The following is a 19111-nucleotide window of genomic DNA, read 5'->3' on the forward strand; positions in this document are numbered from 1 at the left end:
CAGCTACTCATCAGCTGCTCGTCAGCTAGGTTGTGTGTCAGCTGCTCGTGAGGTAGGTTGTGTGTCAGCTCCTCGTCAGCTAGGTTGTGTCAGCTATTCGTCAGATGCTCGTCAGCTAGGTTTTGTGTCAGCTGCTCGTCAGCTAGGTTGTGTCAGCTACTCGTCAGATGCTCGTCAGCTAGGTTGTGTGTCAGCAAATCGTCAGATGCTCGTCAGCTAGGTTGTGTGTCAGCTCCTCTTCAGGTAGGTGTTGTGTCAGCTGCTCGTCAGCTAGGTTGTGTGTCAGCTGATGGTCAGCTAGATTGTGTTTCAGCTACCCGTCAGCTGCTCATCAGCTAGGTTGTGTGTCAGCTGCTCGTCATTTACTCGTAAGCTAGGGCGTGTCAGCTATCCATCAGCTAGGTTGTGTGTCAGCTGATGGTCAGCTAGGTTGTGTGTCAGATACTCGTCAGATGCTCGTCATCTAGGTTGTGTGTCAGCTGCTCGTCAGCTAGGTTGTGTCAGATACTCGTCAGATGCTCGTCAGCTAGGTTGTGTGTCAGCTGCTCGTCAGCCAGGTTGTGTGTCAGCTGCTCGTCAGCTAGCTTGTGTGTCAGCTGCTCATCAGCTGCTCATCAGCTAGGTTGTGTTTCAGCTACTCGCCAGCTAGGTTGTGTCAGCTACTCATCAGCTGCTCGTCAGCTACGTTGTGTCAGCTGCTCGTCAGCTAGGTCGTGTGTCAGTTGCTCGAAAGCTAGGTTGTGTGTCAGCTACTCGTCAGATGCTCATCAGCTAGGTTGTGTGTCAGCTGCTCGTCAGCTAGGTTGTGTGTCAGCTACTCGTCAGCTAGGTTGTGTCAGCTACTCATCAGCTGCTCGTCAGCTAGGTTGTGTGTCAGCTGCTCGTCAGCTAGGTTGTGTGTCAGCTGCTCTTCAGCTAGGTTGTGTGTCAGCTACTCGTCAGCTAGGTTGTGTCAGCTACTCATCAGCTGCTCGTCAGCTAGGTTGTGTGTCAGCTGCTCGTGAGGTAGGTTGTGTGTCAGCTCCTCGTCAGCTAGGTTGTGTCAGCTATTCGTCAGATGCTCGTCAGCTAGGTTTTGTGTCAGCTGCTCGTCAGCTAGGTTGTGTCAGCTACTCGTCAGATGCTCGTCAGCTAGGTTGTGTGTCAGCAAATCGTCAGATGCTCGTCAGCTAGGTTGTGTGTCAGCTCCTCTTCAGGTAGGTGTTGTGTCAGCTGCTCGTCAGCTAGGTTGTGTGTCAGCTGATGGTCAGCTAGATTGTGTTTCAGCTACCCGTCAGCTGCTCATCAGCTAGGTTGTGTTTCAGCTGCTCGTCATTTACTCGTAAGCTAGGTTGTGTCAGCTATCCATCAGCTAGGTTGTGTGTCAACTGATGGTCAGCTAGGTTGTGTGTCAGCTACTCGTCAGATGCTCGTCAGCTAGGTTGTGTGTCAGATGCTCGTCAGCTAGGTTTTGTCAGATACCCGTCAGATGCTCGTCAGCTAGGTTGTGTGTCAGATACTCGTCAGCTAGGTTGTGTCAGCTACTCATCAGCTGCTCGTCAGCTAGGTTGTGTGTCAGCTGCTCGTCAGCTAGGTTGTGTGTCAGCTGCTCGTGAGGTAGGTTGTGTGTCAGCTGCTCGTCAGCTAGGTTGTGTGTCAGCTATTCGTCAGATGCTCGTCAGCTAGGTTGTGTGTCAGCTGCTCGTCAGCTAGGTTGTGTGTCAGCTGCTCGTCATCTAGGTTGTGTCAGCTATTCATCAGATGCTCGTCAGCTAGGTTGTGTGTCAGCTGCTCGTCAGCTAGGTTGTGTGTCAGCTGCTCTTCAGCTAGGTTGTGTGTCAGCTGCTCGTCAGCTAGGTTGTGTGTCAGCTGCTCGTCAGATGCTCATCAGCTAGATTGTGTGTCAGCTGCTCGTCAGGTAGGTTGTGTGTCAGCTGCTCGTCAGCTAGGTTGTGTCAGCTATTCGTCAGATGCTCATCAGCTAGGTTGTGTGTCAGCTATTCGTCAGCTAGTTTGTTTGTCAGGTTCTTGTCGGCTAGGATGTCTATTAGCTGCTAGTAAGCTAGGTTTTGTGTCAGCTGCTCGTCAGCTAGGTTTTGTCAGATACTCGTCAGCTGCTCGTCAGCTAGGTTGTGTGTCAGCTGCTTGTCAGATAGGTTGTGTGTCAGCTGCTCGTCAGCTAGGTTTTGTCAGATACTCGTCAGATGCTCGTCAGCTTTGTCAGCTACTCATCAGCTAGATCGTGTCAGCTGCTCGTCAGCTAGGTTGTGTGTCAGCTACTCGTCAGCTGCCTGTCAGCTAGGTTGTGTGTCAGCTGCTCGTCAGCAAGGTTGTCTGTCAGCTGCTCGTCAACTAGGTTGTGTGTCAGCTGCTCGTGAGCTAGGTTGTGTGTCAGCTGCTCGTCAGCTAGGTTGTGTGTCAGCTGCTCGTCAGCTAGGTATTGTGTCAGTTGCTCATCAGCTAGGTGTTGTGTCATATGCTCGTCAGCTAGGTTGTTTGTCAGCAACTCGTCAGATGCTCGTCAGCTAGGTTGTGTGTCAGCAAATCGTCAGATGCTCGTCAGCTAGGTTGTCTGTCAGCTCCTCTTCAGGTAGGTTTTGTGTCAGCTGCTCGTCAGCTAGGTTGTGTCAGCTTATTGTCAGATGCTCGTCAGCTGGGTTGTGTGTCAGCTGCTCGTCAGCTAGGGTGTGTGACAGCAGCTCATCAGCTATCTTGTCAGCTGCTCGTCAACTAGGTTGTGTTTCAGCTGCTTGTCAGCTAGGTTGTGTGTCAGCTGCTCGTGAGCTAGGTTGTGTGTAAGCTGCTTGTGAGCTAGGTTGTGTGCCAGCTGCTCGTCAGCGAGGTTTTGTGTCAGCTGCTCGTCAGCGAGGTTGTGTGTCAGCTGCTCATCAGCTAGGTTGTGTGTCAGCTGCTCGTCATTTACTCGTAAGCTAGGGCGTGTCAGCTATCCATCAGCTAGGTTGTGTGTCAGCTGATGGTCAGCTAGGTTGTGTGTCAGATACTCGTCAGATGCTCGTCATCTAGGTTGTGTGTCAGCTGCTCGTCAGCTAGGTTGTGTCAGATACTCGTCAGATGCTCGTCAGCTAGGTTGTGTGTCAGCTGCTCGTCAGCCAGGTTGTGTGTCAGCTGCTCGTCAGCTAGCTTGTGTGTCAGCTACTCATCAGCTGCTCGTCAGCTACGTTTTGTCAGCTGCTCGTCAGCTAGGTCGTGTGTCAGTTGCTCGAAAGCTAGGTTGTGTGTCAGCTACTCGTCAGATGCTCATCAGCTAGGTTGTGTGTCAGCTGCTCGTCAGCTAGGTTGTGTGTCAGCTACTCGTCAGCTAGGTTGTGTCAACTACTCATCAGCTGCTCGTCAGCTAGGTTGTGTGTCAGCTGCTCGTCAGCTAGGTTGTGTGTCAGCTGCTCTTCAGCTAGGTTGTGTGTCAGCTACTCGTCAGCTAGGTTGTGTCAGCTACTCATCAGCTGCTCGTCAGCTAGGTTGTGTGTCAGCTGCTCGTGAGGTAGGTTGTGTGTCAGCTCCTCGTCAGCTAGGTTGTGTCAGCTATTCGTCAGATGCTCGTCAGCTAGGTTTTGTGTCAGCTGCTCGTCAGCTAGGTTGTGTCAGCTACTCGTCAGATGCTCGTCAGCTAGGTTGTGTGTCAGCAAATCGTCAGATGCTCGTCAGCTAGGTTGTGTGTCAGCTCCTCTTCAGGTAGGTGTTGTGTCAGCTGCTCGTCAGCTAGGTTGTGTGTCAGCTGATGGTCAGCTAGATTGTGTTTCAGCTACCCGTCAGCTGCTCATCAGCTAGGTTGTGTTTCAGCTGCTCGTCATTTACTCGTAAGCTAGGTTGTGTCAGCTATCCATCAGCTAGGTTGTGTGTCAACTGATGGTCAGCTAGGTTGTGTGTCAGCTACTCGTCAGATGCTCGTCAGCTAGGTTGTGTGTCAGATGCTCGTCAGCTAGGTTTTGTCAGATACCCGTCAGATGCTCGTCAGCTAGGTTGTGTGTCAGATACTCGTCAGCTAGGTTGTGTCAGCTACTCATCAGCTGCTCGTCAGCTAGGTTGTGTGTCAGCTGCTCGTCAGCTAGGTTGTGTGTCAGCTGCTCGTGAGGTAGGTTGTGTGTCAGCTGCTCGTCAGCTAGGTTGTGTCAGCTATTCGTCAGATGCTCGTCAGCTAGGTTGTGTGTCAGCTGCTCGTCAGCTAGGTTGTGTGTCAGCTGCTCGTCATCTAGGTTGTGTGTCAGCTGCTCGTCAGCTAGGTTGTGTGTCAGCTGCTCGTCAGCTAGGTTGTGTATCAGCTGCTCGTCAGCTGCTCATCAGCTAGGTTGTGTGTCAGCTGCTCGTCAGGTAGATTGTGTGTCAGCTGCTCGTCAGCTAGGTTGTGTCAGCTATTCGTCAGATGCCCGTCAGCTCGGTTGTGTTTCAGCTGCTCGTCATTAAGGTTGTGTGTCAGCTACTCATTAGCTGCTTGTCAGCTAGGTTGTGCGTCAGCTTCACTTCAGCTAGGTTGCGTCAGCTACTCGTCATAGGGGTTGTGTCAGCTACTCATCAGCTAGGTTGTGTGTCAGCTGATGGTCAGCTAGGTTATGTGTCAGCTACTCGTCAGATGCTCGTCAGCTAGGATGTGTGTCAGCTACTCGTCAGCAGCTCGACAGCTAGGTTGTGTGTCAGCTGCTCGTCAGCTAGGATGTGTGTCAGCTACTCATCAGCTGCTCGTCAGCTACGTTGTGTCAGCTGCTCGTCAGCTAGGTTGTGTGTCAGCTGCTCTAAAGCTATGTTGTGTGTCAGCTACTCGTCAGATAATCATCAGCTAGGTTGTGTATCAGCTATTCGTCAGCTAGGTTGTTTGTCAGGTCCTTGTCGGCTAGGTTGTCTATTAGCTGCTAGTAAGCTAGGTTATGTGTGAGCTACTCGTCAGCTGCTCGTCAGCTAGGTTGTGTTTCAGCTTCTCGTCAGCTAGGTTGTGTGTCAGCTGCTCGTCAGCAAGGTTGTGTGTCAGCTACTCGTCAGCTAGGTTGTTTTTCAGCAGCTCTTCAGCTCGGTTGTGTGTTAGCTACTCGTCAACTAGGTTGTGTGTCAGCTGCTCGTCAGATGCTCATCAGCTAGGTTGTGTGTCAGCTACTCGTCAGCTAGGTTGTGTGTCAGCTGCTCTTCAGCTAGGTTGTGTGTCAGCTGCTCTTCAGCTAGGTTGTGTGTCAGCTACTCGTCAGCTAGGTTGTGTCAGCTACTCATCAGCTGCTCGTCAGCCAGGTTGCGTGTCAGCTGCTCGTCAGCTAGGTTGTGTGTCAGCTGCTCTTCAGCTAGGTTGTGTGTCAGCTGCTCGTCAGCTAGGTTGTGTGTCAGCTGCTCGTCAGATGCTCATCAGCTAGATTGTGTGTCAGCTGCTCGTCAGGTAGGTTGTGTGTCAGCTGCTCGTCAGCTAGGTTGTGTCAGCTATTCGTCAGATGCTCATCAGCTAGGTTGTGTATCAGCTATTCGTCAGCTAGGTTGTTTGTCAGGTTCTTGTCGGCTAGGATGTCTATTAGCTGCTAGTAAGCTGGGTTATGTGTCAGCTGCTCGTCAGCTAGGTTTTGACAGATACTCGTCAGCTGCTCGTCAGCTAGGTTGTGTGTCAGCTGCTCGTCAGCTAGGTTTTGTCAGATACTCGTCAGATGCTCGTCAGCTAGGTGTTGTGTCAGCTGCTCGTCAGTTAGGTGCGGTGTCAGCTGCTCTTCAGCTAGGTTGTGTGTCAGCTGCTCGTCAGCTAGGTTGTGTGTCAGCTGCTCTTCAGCTGCTCATCAGCTAGGTTGTGGGTCAGCTGATCGTCAGCAGCTCGACAGCCATGTTGTGTGTCAGCTACTCGTCAGCTGCTCGTCAGCTAGGATGTGTGTCAGCTACTCATCAGCTGCTCATCAGCTAGGTTGTGTTTCAGCTGCTCAAAAGCTAGGTTGTGTGTCAGCTGCTCAAAAGCTAGTTGTGTGTCAGCTATTCGTCAGCTAGGTTGTTTGTCAGATTATTGTCGGCTAGGTTGTCTACTGGCTGCTAGTAAGCTAGGTTATGTGTTAGCTACTCGTCAGCTGCTCGTCAGCTAGGTTGTGTGTCAGCTGCTCGTCAGCTAGGTTGTGTGTCAGCTACTCGTCAGCTAGGTTGTGTCAGCTAGGTTGTGTCAGCTACTCGTCAGCTGCTCATCAGCTAGGTTGTGTTTCAGCTGCTTGTCAGCTAGGTTGTGTGTCAGCTTCTCTTCAGCTAGGTTGTGAGTCAGCTAAACTTAAGCTAGGTTGCGTCAGCTACTCGTCAGAGGGGTTTTGTCAGCTACTCATCAGCTAGATCGTGTCAGCTGCTCGTCAGCTAGGTTGTGTGTCAGCTGCTCGTCAGCTAGGTTGTGTGTCAGCTGCTCGTCAACTAGGTTGTGTGTCAGCTGCTCGTTAGCTAGGTTGTGTGTCAGCTGCTCGTGAGCTAGGTTGTGTGTCAGCTACTCGTCAGCTAGGTTGTTTTTCAGCAGCTCTTCAGCTCGGTTGTGTGTTAGCTACTCGTCAACTAGGTTGTGTGTCAGCTGCTCGTCAGATGCTCATCAGCTAGGTTGTGTGTCAGCTACTCGTCAGCTAGGTTGTCGGCGAGGTTGTGACAGCTACTAGTCAGCATCAGCTAGGTTGTGTCATCTAGAATATTTCAGCTACTTTTTAGGTTTCGTCAGCTACTTGTCAGGTAGGTTGTGTCAGCTGCTCGTCAGCTGGGTTGTATCAGCGCTTGTCAGCTAGGTCGCGTCAGCTACTCGTCAGCTGGGTTGTGTCAGCTGCTTGTCGGCTGGGTTGTGTCAGCTACATTGTATTTACACTACTAGTCAGCTAGGTTGCATCAGCTAGGTTGCATCATCTACTCGTCAGCTAGGTTGCGTCAGCTTCTTTTCAGCTGGGTTGTGTCAGCTGCTTGTCGTCTGGGTTGTGTCAGCATGGTTTGCGTTATCTACTTTTCAGCTGGGTTGTGTCAGCTTGGTTGTCAGCTAGATTGTGTGTACACTACCAGTCAGCTTGGTTGGGTCAGCTAGGTTGCGTCAGCTATTCATCAACTTGGTTGCGTCAGCTAGGTTGCGTCAGCTACTCGTCAGCTAAGTTGGGTCAGCTAGGTTGCGTCAGCTACTCGTCAGCTAGGTTGGGTCAGCTAGGTTGCGTCAGCTTCTCATCAGCTAGGTTGCGTCAGCTACTCATCAGCTAGGTTGCGTCAGCTACTCGTCAGCTACTCGTCAGCTAGGTTGCGTCAGCTACTCGTCAGCTAGGTTGCGTCAGCTGCTAGTCAGCGTCAGCTAGGTTGTGTCATCTAGGTTTTTTCAGCTACTTGTCAGCTAGGTTGTCAGCTACTCGTTAGCTAGGTTGCGTCAGCTACTCGTCAGCTAAGTTGGGTCAGCTAGGTTGCGTCAGCTTCTCATCAGTTAGGTTGCGTCAGCTAGGTTGTGTCAGCTACTCGTCAGCTAGGTTGTGTCAGCTACTAGTCAGCGTCAGCTAGGTTTGTCAGCGAGGTTGCCTCAGCTACTCTTCATATACTTGTCGGTGAGGTTGTGTCATCTACTAGTCAGCGTCAGCTAGGTTGTGTCATCTAGGTTGTTTCAGCTACTTGTCAATTAGGTTGCATCAGCTACTCGTCAGATAGGTTGTGTCAGCTTCACGTCAGCTGCTTGTCAGCTAGGTCGCGTCAGCTACTCGTCAGCTGGGTTGTGTCAGCTGCTTGTCGGCTGAGTTGTGTCAGCTAGATTGTATTTACATTACTAGTCAGTTAGGTTGCATCAGCTAGGATACGTCATCTACTCGTCAGCTAGTTTGCGCCAGCTTCTTTTCAGCTGGGTTGTGTCAGCTGCTAGTCAGCGTCAGCTAGGTTGTGTCATCTAGGATTTTTCAGCTGCTTGTCAGCTAGGTTGTTAGCTTCGCATCAGGTAGGTTGTGGCAGCTGGGCTGTGTCAGCTACTTGTCAGCTGCTCGTCAGCTAGGTTGCATCAGCTGCTCGTCAACTAGGTTGCGTCAGCTGCTCATCAGCTGGGTTGTCAGCTAGGTTGCATCAGCTAGGTTGTCAGCGATGTTGCCTCAGCTACTCGTCAGCAAGGTTGCGTCAGCTACTTGTCATCTAGTTTTTGGCGAGGTTGCGTCAGCTACTAGTCAGCGTCAGCTAGGTTTGTCAGCGAGGTTGCGTCAGCTACTCTTCATCTTCTTGTCGGCGAGGTTGTGACAGCTACTAGTCAGCGTCAGCTAGGTTGTGTCATCTAGGTTGTTTCAGCTACTTGTCAATTAGGTTGCATCAGCTACTCGTCAGATAGGTTGTGTCAGCTGCATGTCAGCTGCTTGTCAGCTAGGTCGCGTCAGCTACTCGTCAGCTGGGTTGTGTCAGCTGCTTGTCGGCTGAGTTGTGTCAGCTAGATTGTATTTACACTACTAGTCAGTTAGGTTGCATCAGCTAGGATACGTCATCTACTCGTCAGCTAGTTTGCGCCAGCTTCTTTTCAGCTGGGTTGTGTCAGCTGCGTGTCAGCTAGGTTGCGTCAGCTACTAGTCAGCGTCAGCTAGGTTGTGTCATCTAGGATTTTTCAGCTGCTTGTCAGCTAGGTTGTTAGCTTTGCATCAGGTAGGTTGTGGCAGCTGGGCTGTGTCAGCTACTTGTCAGCTGCTCGTCAGCTAGGTTGCATCAGCTGCTCGTCAACTAGGTTGCGTCAGCTGCTCATCAGCTGTGTTGTCAGCTAGGTTGCATCAGCTAGGTTGTCAGCGATGTTGCCTCAGCTACTCGTCAGCAAGGTTGCGTCAGCTACTTGTCATCTAGTTTTTGGCGAGGTTGCGTCAGCTACTAGTCAGCGTCAGCTAGGTTTGTCAGCGAGGTTGCGTCAGCTACTCTTCATCTACTTGTCGGCGAGGTTGTGACAGCTACTAGTCAGCATCAGCTAGGTTGTGTCATCTAGAATGTTTCAGCTACTTTTTAGGTTTCGTCAGCTACTTGTCAGGTAGGTTGTGTCAGCTGCTCGTCAGCTGGGTTGTGTCAGCTGCTTGTCAGCTAGGTCGCGTCAGCTACTCGTCAGCTGGGTTTTGTCAGCTGCTTGTCGGCTGGGTTGTGTCAGCTACATTGTATTTACACTACTAGTCAGCTAGGTTGCATCAGCTAGGTTGCATCATCTACTCGTCAGCTAGGTTGCGTCAGCTTCTTTTCAGCTGGGTTGTGTCAGCTGCTTGTCGGCTGGGTTGTGTCAGCTAGATTGCGTCAGCTACTCATCAGCTAGGTTGCGTCAGCTACTCGTCAGCTACTTGTCAGCTAGGTTGTGTCAGCTACTCGTCAGCTAGGTTGCGTCAGCTGCTAGTCAGCGTCAGCTAGGTTGTGTCATCTAGGTTTTTTCAGCTACTTGTCAGCTAGGTTGTCAGCTACTCGTCAGCTAGGTTGTGCTAGCTGCTAGTCAGCTAGGTTGTGTCAGCTGCTAGCTAGCGTTGGCTAGGTTGTCAGCTACTAGTCAGCATCAGCTAGGTTGTGTCTTCTTCTTGCCAGCATCAGCTGCTAGTCAGCTAGGTTGTATCAAATATATAATATTATATGTTTAGTGCATTAATGTCTAACAAGCAATCTAACAATTCCACAACCACTACCTAATACACACATCTAAGTAAAGGTATGGAATAAGAATATATACATATGAAATGTGGATGAGCAATGTGTTAGCAACATAGTCAAGATTCAATAGATGGTATAAAATACAGTATATACATCTGGGATGAGTAATGCAAGATATGTAGACATCATTATTAAAGTTGCATTAATAAAGTGACTAGTGATCCATTTGTTAGAGTGGCCAATGATTGTGTTAGCGATGGCTGTTTAACAGTCTGATGGCCTTGAGATAGAAAATATTTTTCAGTCTCTCGGTCACAGCTTTGAGGCACTTGTACTGACCTCGCCTTCTGGATGGTAGCGGTTGAACAGGCAGTGGCTCGGGTGGTTGTTGTCCTTGATGATCTTTTCGGCCTTCCTGTGACATCGGGTGCTATAGGTAACCTGGTGGGCAGGTAGTTTGCCCCTGGTGATGCGTTGTGCAGATCACACCACCCTCTGGTGAGCCCTGAGGCTGTGGGCAGTGCAGTTGCCATACCAGGCGGTGATACAGCCTGACCGTATGCTCTCAATTGTGCATCTGTAAAAGTTTGAGGGTTTTAGGTGACACGCCAAATTTCTTCAGCCTCCTGAGGTTGAAGAGGCGCTGTTGTGCCTTCTTAACCACAGTGTCTTTGTGGGTGGACCATTTCAGTCTATCGTTGGTGTGTACGCCAAGGATCTTAAAACTTTCCACCTTCTCCACTGCTGTCCCATTCGTGTGGATAGGGGGGTTCTCCCTCTGTTTCCTGAAGTCCACGATCATCTCCTTTGTTTTGTTGACGTTGAGTGTGAGGTTGTTTTCCTGACACCACACTCCGAGTGCCCTCACTTCCTCCCTATAGGCTGCCTTGTCATTGTTGTGATCAAGCCCACTACTGTTGTGTTATCTGCAAACTTGATGATGATTGAGTTGGAGGTGTGCATGGCCAAGCAGTCATTGGTGAACAGTGATTACAGGAGGGGGCTGAGCACGCATCTTTTGGGGCTCCAGGATCAGCGAGGTGGAGATGTTGTTTCCGACCTTCACCACCTCGGGGCGGCCCATCAAAGTCAGGGTCTACAGAGGGATTTGTCCATTTACTGTAGTCTAATATTTTTTCACCTTTGTTTTTAGCTTTTCACTCCGTTCAACATCCCTTTAAGACGTGTTGTGTACAGAATCAAAGATTGGGTTGGGATGACTTGTTGATCATCCTCTGTACTCGTCTTGATCGTCGTTACTAGCCTGAGTGTTGAAATTCAACCTATTTCTCACGCAACCTAAATGCATCATTGAAGATCCCTGATTTGTGTGTGTGTGTGTGTGTGTGTGTGTGTGTGTGTGTGTGTGTGTGTGTGTGTGTGTGTGTGTGTGTGTGTGTGTGTGTGTGTGTGTGTGTGCGTGTGCGTGTAGTCTAGGTCCCAGGGTATAGGGTTTATCCGGCTGCATGTTCCCTGGGCGACGCTGAGCAGAGAGGCTGAGCTACAGAAGATCAAAGTGCCAGTCAAAAAGGTATGCCTGTTACCACAGCAACACACATGCACACCTGGTAGCTTTTTGAGTAATCTTGTGATTGAGCTGATGTTGTTACATGTGTTGTGTTCTCTGATTGGACAGAGTTATGAGTGTTGTGTTCTTTGATTGGACAGAGTTATGAGTGTTGAGTTCTCTGATTGGACAGAGTTATGAGTGTTGTGTTCTCTGATTGGACAGAGTTATGAGTTGCGGCAGCCTCAGGGCATCGCGGGGAAAATAGCATTGTTGTATCAAACCCTGATCAAACCCTTCCGACCTGATGTCCCAGAAACACTAAACACACAGTCCCACCAGAACCGAACAAAGACCCTCTCACACCCCTTCTCCAGAGACAAGCTACACCTGTGAGTACCAACCCATGCTCACACACATGCATACAAACACACATGCTTGCACATACATACAAACGCTTACACACATATTCACTCATGCTTTCTAACCATGTCTGTCATCCTCTACAGGTTTGAAATCAAGTCACAGGACATTCTATTTGACTACTCCGTACGCAGCAGAATAGTGAGTCACACACACCTCTCAATAACACTTTCTTACTGAGTACGGTTACATGCACACAATAATTTGACTATTGTGGTTACAAATAGGGTTAATCATGTGATTATTGTGGGTAGGGTAAATAAGGTTAACCGTGATTATTGTGGGTAGGGTAAATAAGGTTAATCGTGATTATTGTAGGTAGGGTAAATAGGGTTAATCGTGATTATTGTGGGTAGGGTAGATAAGGTTAATCGTGATTATTGTGGGTAGGGTAAATAGGGTTAATCATGTGATTATTGTGGGTAGGGTAAATAGGGTTAATCATTTGATTATTTTGGGTAGGGTAAATAGGGTTAATCATGTGATTATTGTGGGTAGGGTAAATAGGGTTAATCATGTGATTTTTGTGGGTAGGGTAAATAGGGTTAATCATGTGATTTTTGTGGGTAGGGTCAATAGGGTTAATCATGTGATTTTTGTGGGTAGGGTCAATAGGGTTAATCATGTGATTTTTGTGGGTAGGGTAAATAGGGTTAATCATGTGATTATTGTGGGTAGGGTAAATAGGGTTAATCATGTGATTATTGTGGATAGGGTAAATAGGGTTAATCATGTGATTATTGTGGATAGGGTTAATCATGTGATTATTGTGGATAGGGTTAATCATGTGATTATTGTGGATAGGGTAAATAGGGTTAATCATGTGATTATTGTGGATAGGGTTAATCATGTGATTATTGTGGGTAGGGTAAATAGGGTTAATCATGTGATTCTTTTGGATAGGGTTAGGGTTAATCATATGAGTAATGTGGATAAGGTGAAGATTAACAGGGTTAATCGTGATTATTTTGGATAGGGTTCATAGGGTTAATCATGAGAAGAAAAAAAATGCACCTCTATTTAACCAGGTAAGCTTGCTGAGAACAAGTTCTCATTTACAACTGCGACCTGGCCAATATAAAGCAAAGTGGTGTGACAAAGACAACACAGAGTTACACATAGGATAAACAAATGTACAGTCAATAACACAATAGAAAAGTCTATACACAGTGTGTGCAAATGAAGTAAGATTAGGGAGGTAAGGCAAAAAATAGGCCATAGTAGCGAAATAATTACAATTTAGCAAATAAACACTGGAGTGATAGAAGTGCAGAAGATGAATGTGCAAGTAGAGATACTGGGGTGCAAAGGAGGCAAAAAAATGATTAAAATAAATAACAATATGGGGATGAGGGTAGTTGGATGGGCTATTTACAGATGGGGTGTGTACAGGTGCAATGATCTGAAAGCTGCTCTGACAGCTTGTGCTTAAAGTTAGTGAGGGAGATATGAGTCTCCAGCTTCAGAGATTTTTGCAGTTCGTTCCAGTCATTGGCAGCAGAGAACTGGATGGAAAGGCGGCCAAATGAGGAGTTGGCTTTCAACCAGTGAAATATACCTGCTGGAGCGCGTGCTATGGGTGGGTGTTGCTATGGTGACCAGTGAGCTGAGATAAGGTAAAGCTGGGCTTTACCTAGCAGAGACTTGTAGATGACCTGGATCCAGTGGGTTTGGCGAAGAATATGAAGCGAGGGCCAGCCAACGAGAGCAAACAGGTCGCAGTGGTGGGTAGTATATGGGGCGTGATGGCATTGTGATCGACTGCATCCAATTTGCTGAGTAGAGTGTTGGAAGCTATTTTGTAAATGACATCGCCGAAGTCGAGGATTGGTGGGATAGTCTGTTTTACGAGGGTATGTTTGTCGGCGTGAGTGAACGAGGCTTTGTTGCGAAATAGGAAGCCGATTCTAGATTTAATGTTGGATCGGATATGCTTAATGTGAGTCTGGAAGGAGAGTTTACAGTCTAACCAGACACCTAGGTATTTGTAGTTGTCCACATATTCTAAGTCAGAACCGTTCAGAGTAGTGATGCTAGACGGGCAGGCGGGTGTGGGCAGTGATCGATTGAAGAGCATGCATTTAGTTTTACTTGTATTTAAGAGAAGTTGGAGGCCACGGAAGGAGAGTTGTATGGCATTGAAACTTGTCTGTAGGTTAGTTAACACAGTGTCCAAAGAAGGGCCAGAAGTATACAAAATGGTGTCGTCGCATAGAGGTGGATCAGAGAATCACCAGCCGCAAGAGCGACATCATTGGTGTATACAGAGAAAAGAGTCAGAGAATTGAACCCTGTGGCACCCCCATAGAGACTGCCAGAGGTCCGGGCAAGAGGTCCTCTGATTTGACACACTGAACTCTATCTGAGAAGTAGTTGGTGAAACAGGAGAGGCAGTCATTTGAGAAACCAAGGCTGTCTATAGGAATACAGTGATTGACGGAGTCGAAGGCCTTGGCCAGATCGATGAATACGGCTGCACAGTACTGTCTTTTGTCGATGGCAGATATGATATCGTTTAGGACTTTGAGCGTGGCTGAGGTGCACCCATGACCAGCTCGGAAACCAGATTGCATAGCGAAGAAGGTACGGTGGGATTTGAAATGGTCGGTGATCTTTTTGTTAACTTGGCTTTCGAAGACCTTAGAAAGGCAGGGTAATATAGACATAGGTCTGTAACAGTTAGGGTCTAGATTGTCTCCCCTTTGAAGAGGGGTGACCGCAGCAGCTTTCAAATCTCTGGGGGATCTCAGACGATACAAAAGAGAGGTTGAACAGACTAGTAATAGGGGTTTATAGGGTTGATCATGTCATTATTATGGCTAGGTTATGGGTTAATAGGGTTGATCATGTGATTGTGGATAAGGTAATGATTAATCATGTGATTATTGTGGATAGTCAGATTCATTTAATAGTTCAAATGAAATATTTAGATGCTTGCTAGATGAACATTTCCCCTAATAATCCTGTTTACATGGACACGGCAATCAAAATAAATCAAAAACGGCAATCAAACCTAAAGTTGTACCACAGCAACCATGTTTTTTTTGGGAAGCATATATAGTTTGCATTTGAAAACTACTTTTAAAACATTCAGTTGTTCCGATTTCATTTCACTCACGCAAAAGAGGGCTTGCACGGTTGATGCTAGCACACGCGCGGATCAAATACACGCGGATCAAATACATGAAGATCAAATACACGCGCGGATCAAATACACGCAGATCAAATACACGCGCGGATCAAATACACGCGCGGATCAAATACACGCAGATCAAATACACGCAGATCAAATACACGTGCGGATCAAATACACGCAGATCAAATACACGCGCGGATCAAATACACGCGCGGATCAAATACACGCAGATCAAATACACGCGCGGATCAAATACACGCGCGGATCAAATACACGCAGATCAAATACACGTGCGGATCAAATACACGCAGATCAAATACACGCGCGGATCAAATACACGTGCGGATCAAATACACGCGCGGATCAAATACACGCATATCAAATACACGCATATCAAATACACGCAGATCAAATACACGCAGATCAAATACACGCAGATCAAATACACGCAGATCAAATACACGCAGATCAAATACACGCAGACCAAATACACGTAGATCAAATACACGCAGATCAAATACACGCAGATCAAATACACGCGGATCAAATACACGCGGATCAAATACACGTGCGGATCAAATACACGTGCGGATCAAATACACGCAGATCAAATACACTCGCGGATCAAATACACGCAGATCAAATACACGCAGATCAAATACATGTGCGGATCAAATACACACAGTATTACCTTACTACAGGAGGGAGAAGGCACCAAACCACTATAGTTTATTAGATAAAATACTTAGAGGCATTGTATCAAAGAGGATGAGATTAAATGGGGAGGGCTATTCAGGACTTGGAACCAGTTCACAAATTGAACTTTGCAACCAATGAAGTGGTTGAAGAGGTGCTTGATCATCTGTCGAGATGCTGTTTACTGAAAGAATCCATTGGGACTTTGCGGACTTGAAATAGCTTTTTCGGCCTATTGGGAGAAATCATGTTAATAAAGCTCTGACGAAGGCCTTGTGGCAGATGCGTAAAGCTTAATAAAGAGCAGTGACATGAGCAAAAAATGGATCAATAAAATATACACAGCTGGAATGCCGATTAAGGGGTTTACATGTCCTAATATTTTGAAAAACAGGTGTTTTAACTGGCTTTTGCTTACTTCAATTTTAACTATTATCTACCTACTGTCATAATCAGTTTAATATGAAATTATCACAGTGCATGGAAACATGTCATAACAAGAGCATCAGTCAAGGAGTCACCACCTTCATTTCCTATGTTTGTGTTTGTTTGTGTGTACCTGTGTCTAGGTCAAGGAGATATTGACACGCACCGCCTGTACACAGACTTGCCAAGCCACTGGTGAGCACTATCTTTCTTTGTATCTCCCTCTCGCTCTGTATATCTCTCTCTGTATCTGTCTCTCTCCCTCACTGTATCTGTATATCTGTTACTGTAATTTAATTATGCCAATGTGTTTTCATTAATTGAAAACCCTTAATCTATTTTATGAGAATTTGTAAGATTCTTGTTTGCATAAAATAGATGTAGACCAGTCTTTCAATAATAGGTAACAGAATTTATTCTCGGAGCGCGCTGCCACTTAACCACGAGCAACATGATGGCGTAGAAGACCCTTCTTGCCTTGTCTCTCAGATCGTTCACGGCATTGTGGAAGTTACACGTGGCGCTGATGTACACACACTTGTTGATTGTGTACATGGATTTTGTAATGTTGAATGTTTTGAATGTTGAATGTTTTTCCCACACCACTTTTCATCAATTTGTGTAGCAGACCCTTGTGCCCAATTGAATCAAAAGCTTTTTGAGGCCTCCCGGGTGAAGCAGTGGTTAAGGGCGCTGTACTGCAGCGCCAGCTGTGCCACCAGAGACCCTGGGTTAACCGGCCGCGACCGGCCGCGACCGTGAGGTCCGTGGGGCGACGCACAATTGGCATAGCGTCGTTAGGGAGGGTTTGGCCAGTAGGGAGATCCTTGTCTCATCGCGCTCCAGTGACTCCTGTGGCAGGCCGGGGGCAGTGCACGCTAGCCAAGGTTGCCAGGTGCACAGTGTTTCCTCCGACACATTGGTGCGGGTGGCTTCCGGGTTGGTTGCGTGCTGTGTTAAGAAGCAGTGCGGCTTGGTTTGGTTGTGTTTCGGAGGACCCATGACTTTCAACCTTCGTCTCTCCTGAGCCCGTACGAGAGTTGTAGCGATGAGACAAGATAGTAGCTACTAACAATTGGATACCACGAAATTGGGGAGAAAAAGGGGGTAAAATTCACAAAAAAAAGAAAATATTTTTTGAAACCTTTTGAAACTTGGTAAGAATAACAAATAATTAAAGAGCAACAGAAAAAGAACAATAGAGGGACTATATACAGGGGGTAACGGTACAGAGTCAATGTGCGGGTGCACCGGTGTCCAGGTAATTGACGTAATAGGTACATGTCGGTAGAGTTATTAAAGTGACTATGCATAGATAATAACAGAGTAGCAGCAGAGTAGAAGGGGGGGGCAATGCAAATACTCTGGGTAGCCATTGGGTAGAAGCTGTTTAGAAGCCTCTTGAACCTAGACTTGGCGCTCCGGTACTGCTTGCCATGCGGTAGCAGAGAGAACAGTCTATGACTAGGGTGGCTGGAGTCTTTGACAATTTTTAGGGCCTTCCTCTGACACCGCCTGGTGTAGAGGTCCTGGATGGCAGGAAGTTTGACCCCATGTACTGGGCCGTTCGCACTACCCTATGTAGTGCCTTACGGTCAGAGGCCAAGCAGTTGACATACCAGGCAGTGATGCATCCAGTCAGGATGCTCTCGATGGTGCAGCTTTAGAAGCTTTTTGAGGATCTGAGGACACATGCCAAATCTTTTCAGTCTCCTGAGGGGGAAAAGGTTTTGTCGTGCCCTCTTCACGACTGTCTTGATGTGCTTGGACAATGTTTGTTTGTTGGTGATGTGGAATCCAAGGAAATTGAAGCTCTCAAACTGCTCCGCTGCAGCCCCGTCGATGAGAATGGGGGAGTCCACAATCATCTCCTTTGTCTAGATCATGTTAAGGGAGAGGTTGTGTTAAGGATCAGCGTTGTTACCTACCCATACCACCTGGGGCGGCCCGTCAGGATGTCCAGGATCCAGTTGCAGAGTGAGGTGTTTAATCCTTAGCTTATTGATGAGCTTCGAGGGCACTATGGTGTTGAATGCTGAGCTGTAGTCAATGAATAGCATTCTCACATAGGTGTTCCTTTTGTCCAGGTGGGAAAGGGCAGTGTAGAGTGCAATAGAGATTGCATCATCTGTGGATCTGTTGGGGCGGTATGCAAATTGGAGTGGGTCTAGGGTTTCTGGGCTAATGGTGTTGATGTGAGCCATGACCAGTCTTTCAAAGCACTTCATGGCTACAGACTTGAGAATTACGGGTCGGTAGTCATTTAGGCAGGTTACCTTAGAGTTCTTGGGCACAGGCACTATGGTGGTCTACTTGGGTCTACTTGAAACATGTTGGTAATACAGACTCGGACAGGGAAAGGTTGAAATGTAAGGGAATACCCCCCTGAAATGGACAAAAATGAATGGCAAAACATTGGCATTGGACAAACCTTATACACGGTGTCCAATACCACCCAATGTGGCGTTGATTCATGTAAAGTTGATTGCAAATGCCATATGGCAAATGCCAGTTGTAACACTGCAAAAATCCAACAGGTGGCGAGTGCGCTCCACCTTGGTTTTTCATATTGGAAATGCAACCCAAGTCAACATCCAAAAGCAAAATTTTGAAAAAAATATTTTTTTGTCAAAACCTTAGCACCCCTTAAAAAAGTGCTTTCTGGACCGTTTTTCGAAATTCTTTCAATTTTTTTTGTCAATTACACATGTGTAAGAACTGTATGAATATACTTTTGTCCAATTTTATTATCATAATTTTTTTTTTAATTATTACTTGCGCATAAGGCATATGTTTTGTCCATTTGCAATATGATTTCATAGGAAGTCAAAAGTCAAAAGTCAAAAATGTCAAAATTTTGTAAAAAACTTCACAAACCCTTAAAAAAGTGCTTTCTGGACCGTTTTTCAAAATTCTTTCGATGTTTGTGTCAATTACACATGTATAAGAACTGTATCAACATACTTTAGTCATATTTTATTATCATCATTTTTTTATTTTTACTTGTGCATAAGGCATATGTTTCTAGACGCCATCTTGTTCGGGGCCAACTGCCCATTATGCCAAACCTACGCTCACCAAGTTTCGGCTTCGAAATATTTTCCGTTTTGGAGATAAGGCCCCGTCGTGATTCGTGATGTTTTGCACAATTGCAATATGATTGCTTATGCCCTCTTGTGGGAATTTCCGGGACAGCGGAAAAATGACCAAAATTTGATTATTTTATAAAACAGAAACCGAATGTCCGAGAAAGTTTGTTTGATGACTTCCCGGTAGGTCCGGCCCTACCGCATGGCCCGACGCCGACCGCGAATTTTACAAACGTTTTCAGACGTCTAGTAAGGGACCGTACATTTGCAATATGGCCATTCTCACAACTATACACCAAATGTCAAAATGTTCCCTTAAGGTAT

General features: G+C 47.1%; 1 protein-coding gene across 1 annotated transcript in view; it reads left to right on the forward strand.

Annotated features, from left to right (window-relative positions):
- Window positions 1-19111, forward strand: part of LOC110522685 (anoctamin-1-like) — a 335378-nt gene that overhangs the window by 130305 nt on the left and 185962 nt on the right. The window contains exons 4-7 of the mRNA XM_090230797.1: window positions 10943-11041; window positions 11243-11409; window positions 11527-11581; window positions 15842-15893. Of these exons, the coding sequence (XP_090086923.1) occupies window positions 10943-11041; window positions 11243-11409; window positions 11527-11581; window positions 15842-15893 (373 nt within the window). The remainder of the gene's footprint in view (window positions 1-10942; window positions 11042-11242; window positions 11410-11526; window positions 11582-15841; window positions 15894-19111) is intronic.

Source organism: Oncorhynchus mykiss, chromosome 4, assembly GCF_057628025.1.
Source record: "Oncorhynchus mykiss isolate SJ-2025 chromosome 4, ASM5762802v1, whole genome shotgun sequence".
NCBI lineage: Eukaryota > Metazoa > Chordata > Actinopteri > Salmoniformes > Salmonidae > Oncorhynchus > Oncorhynchus mykiss.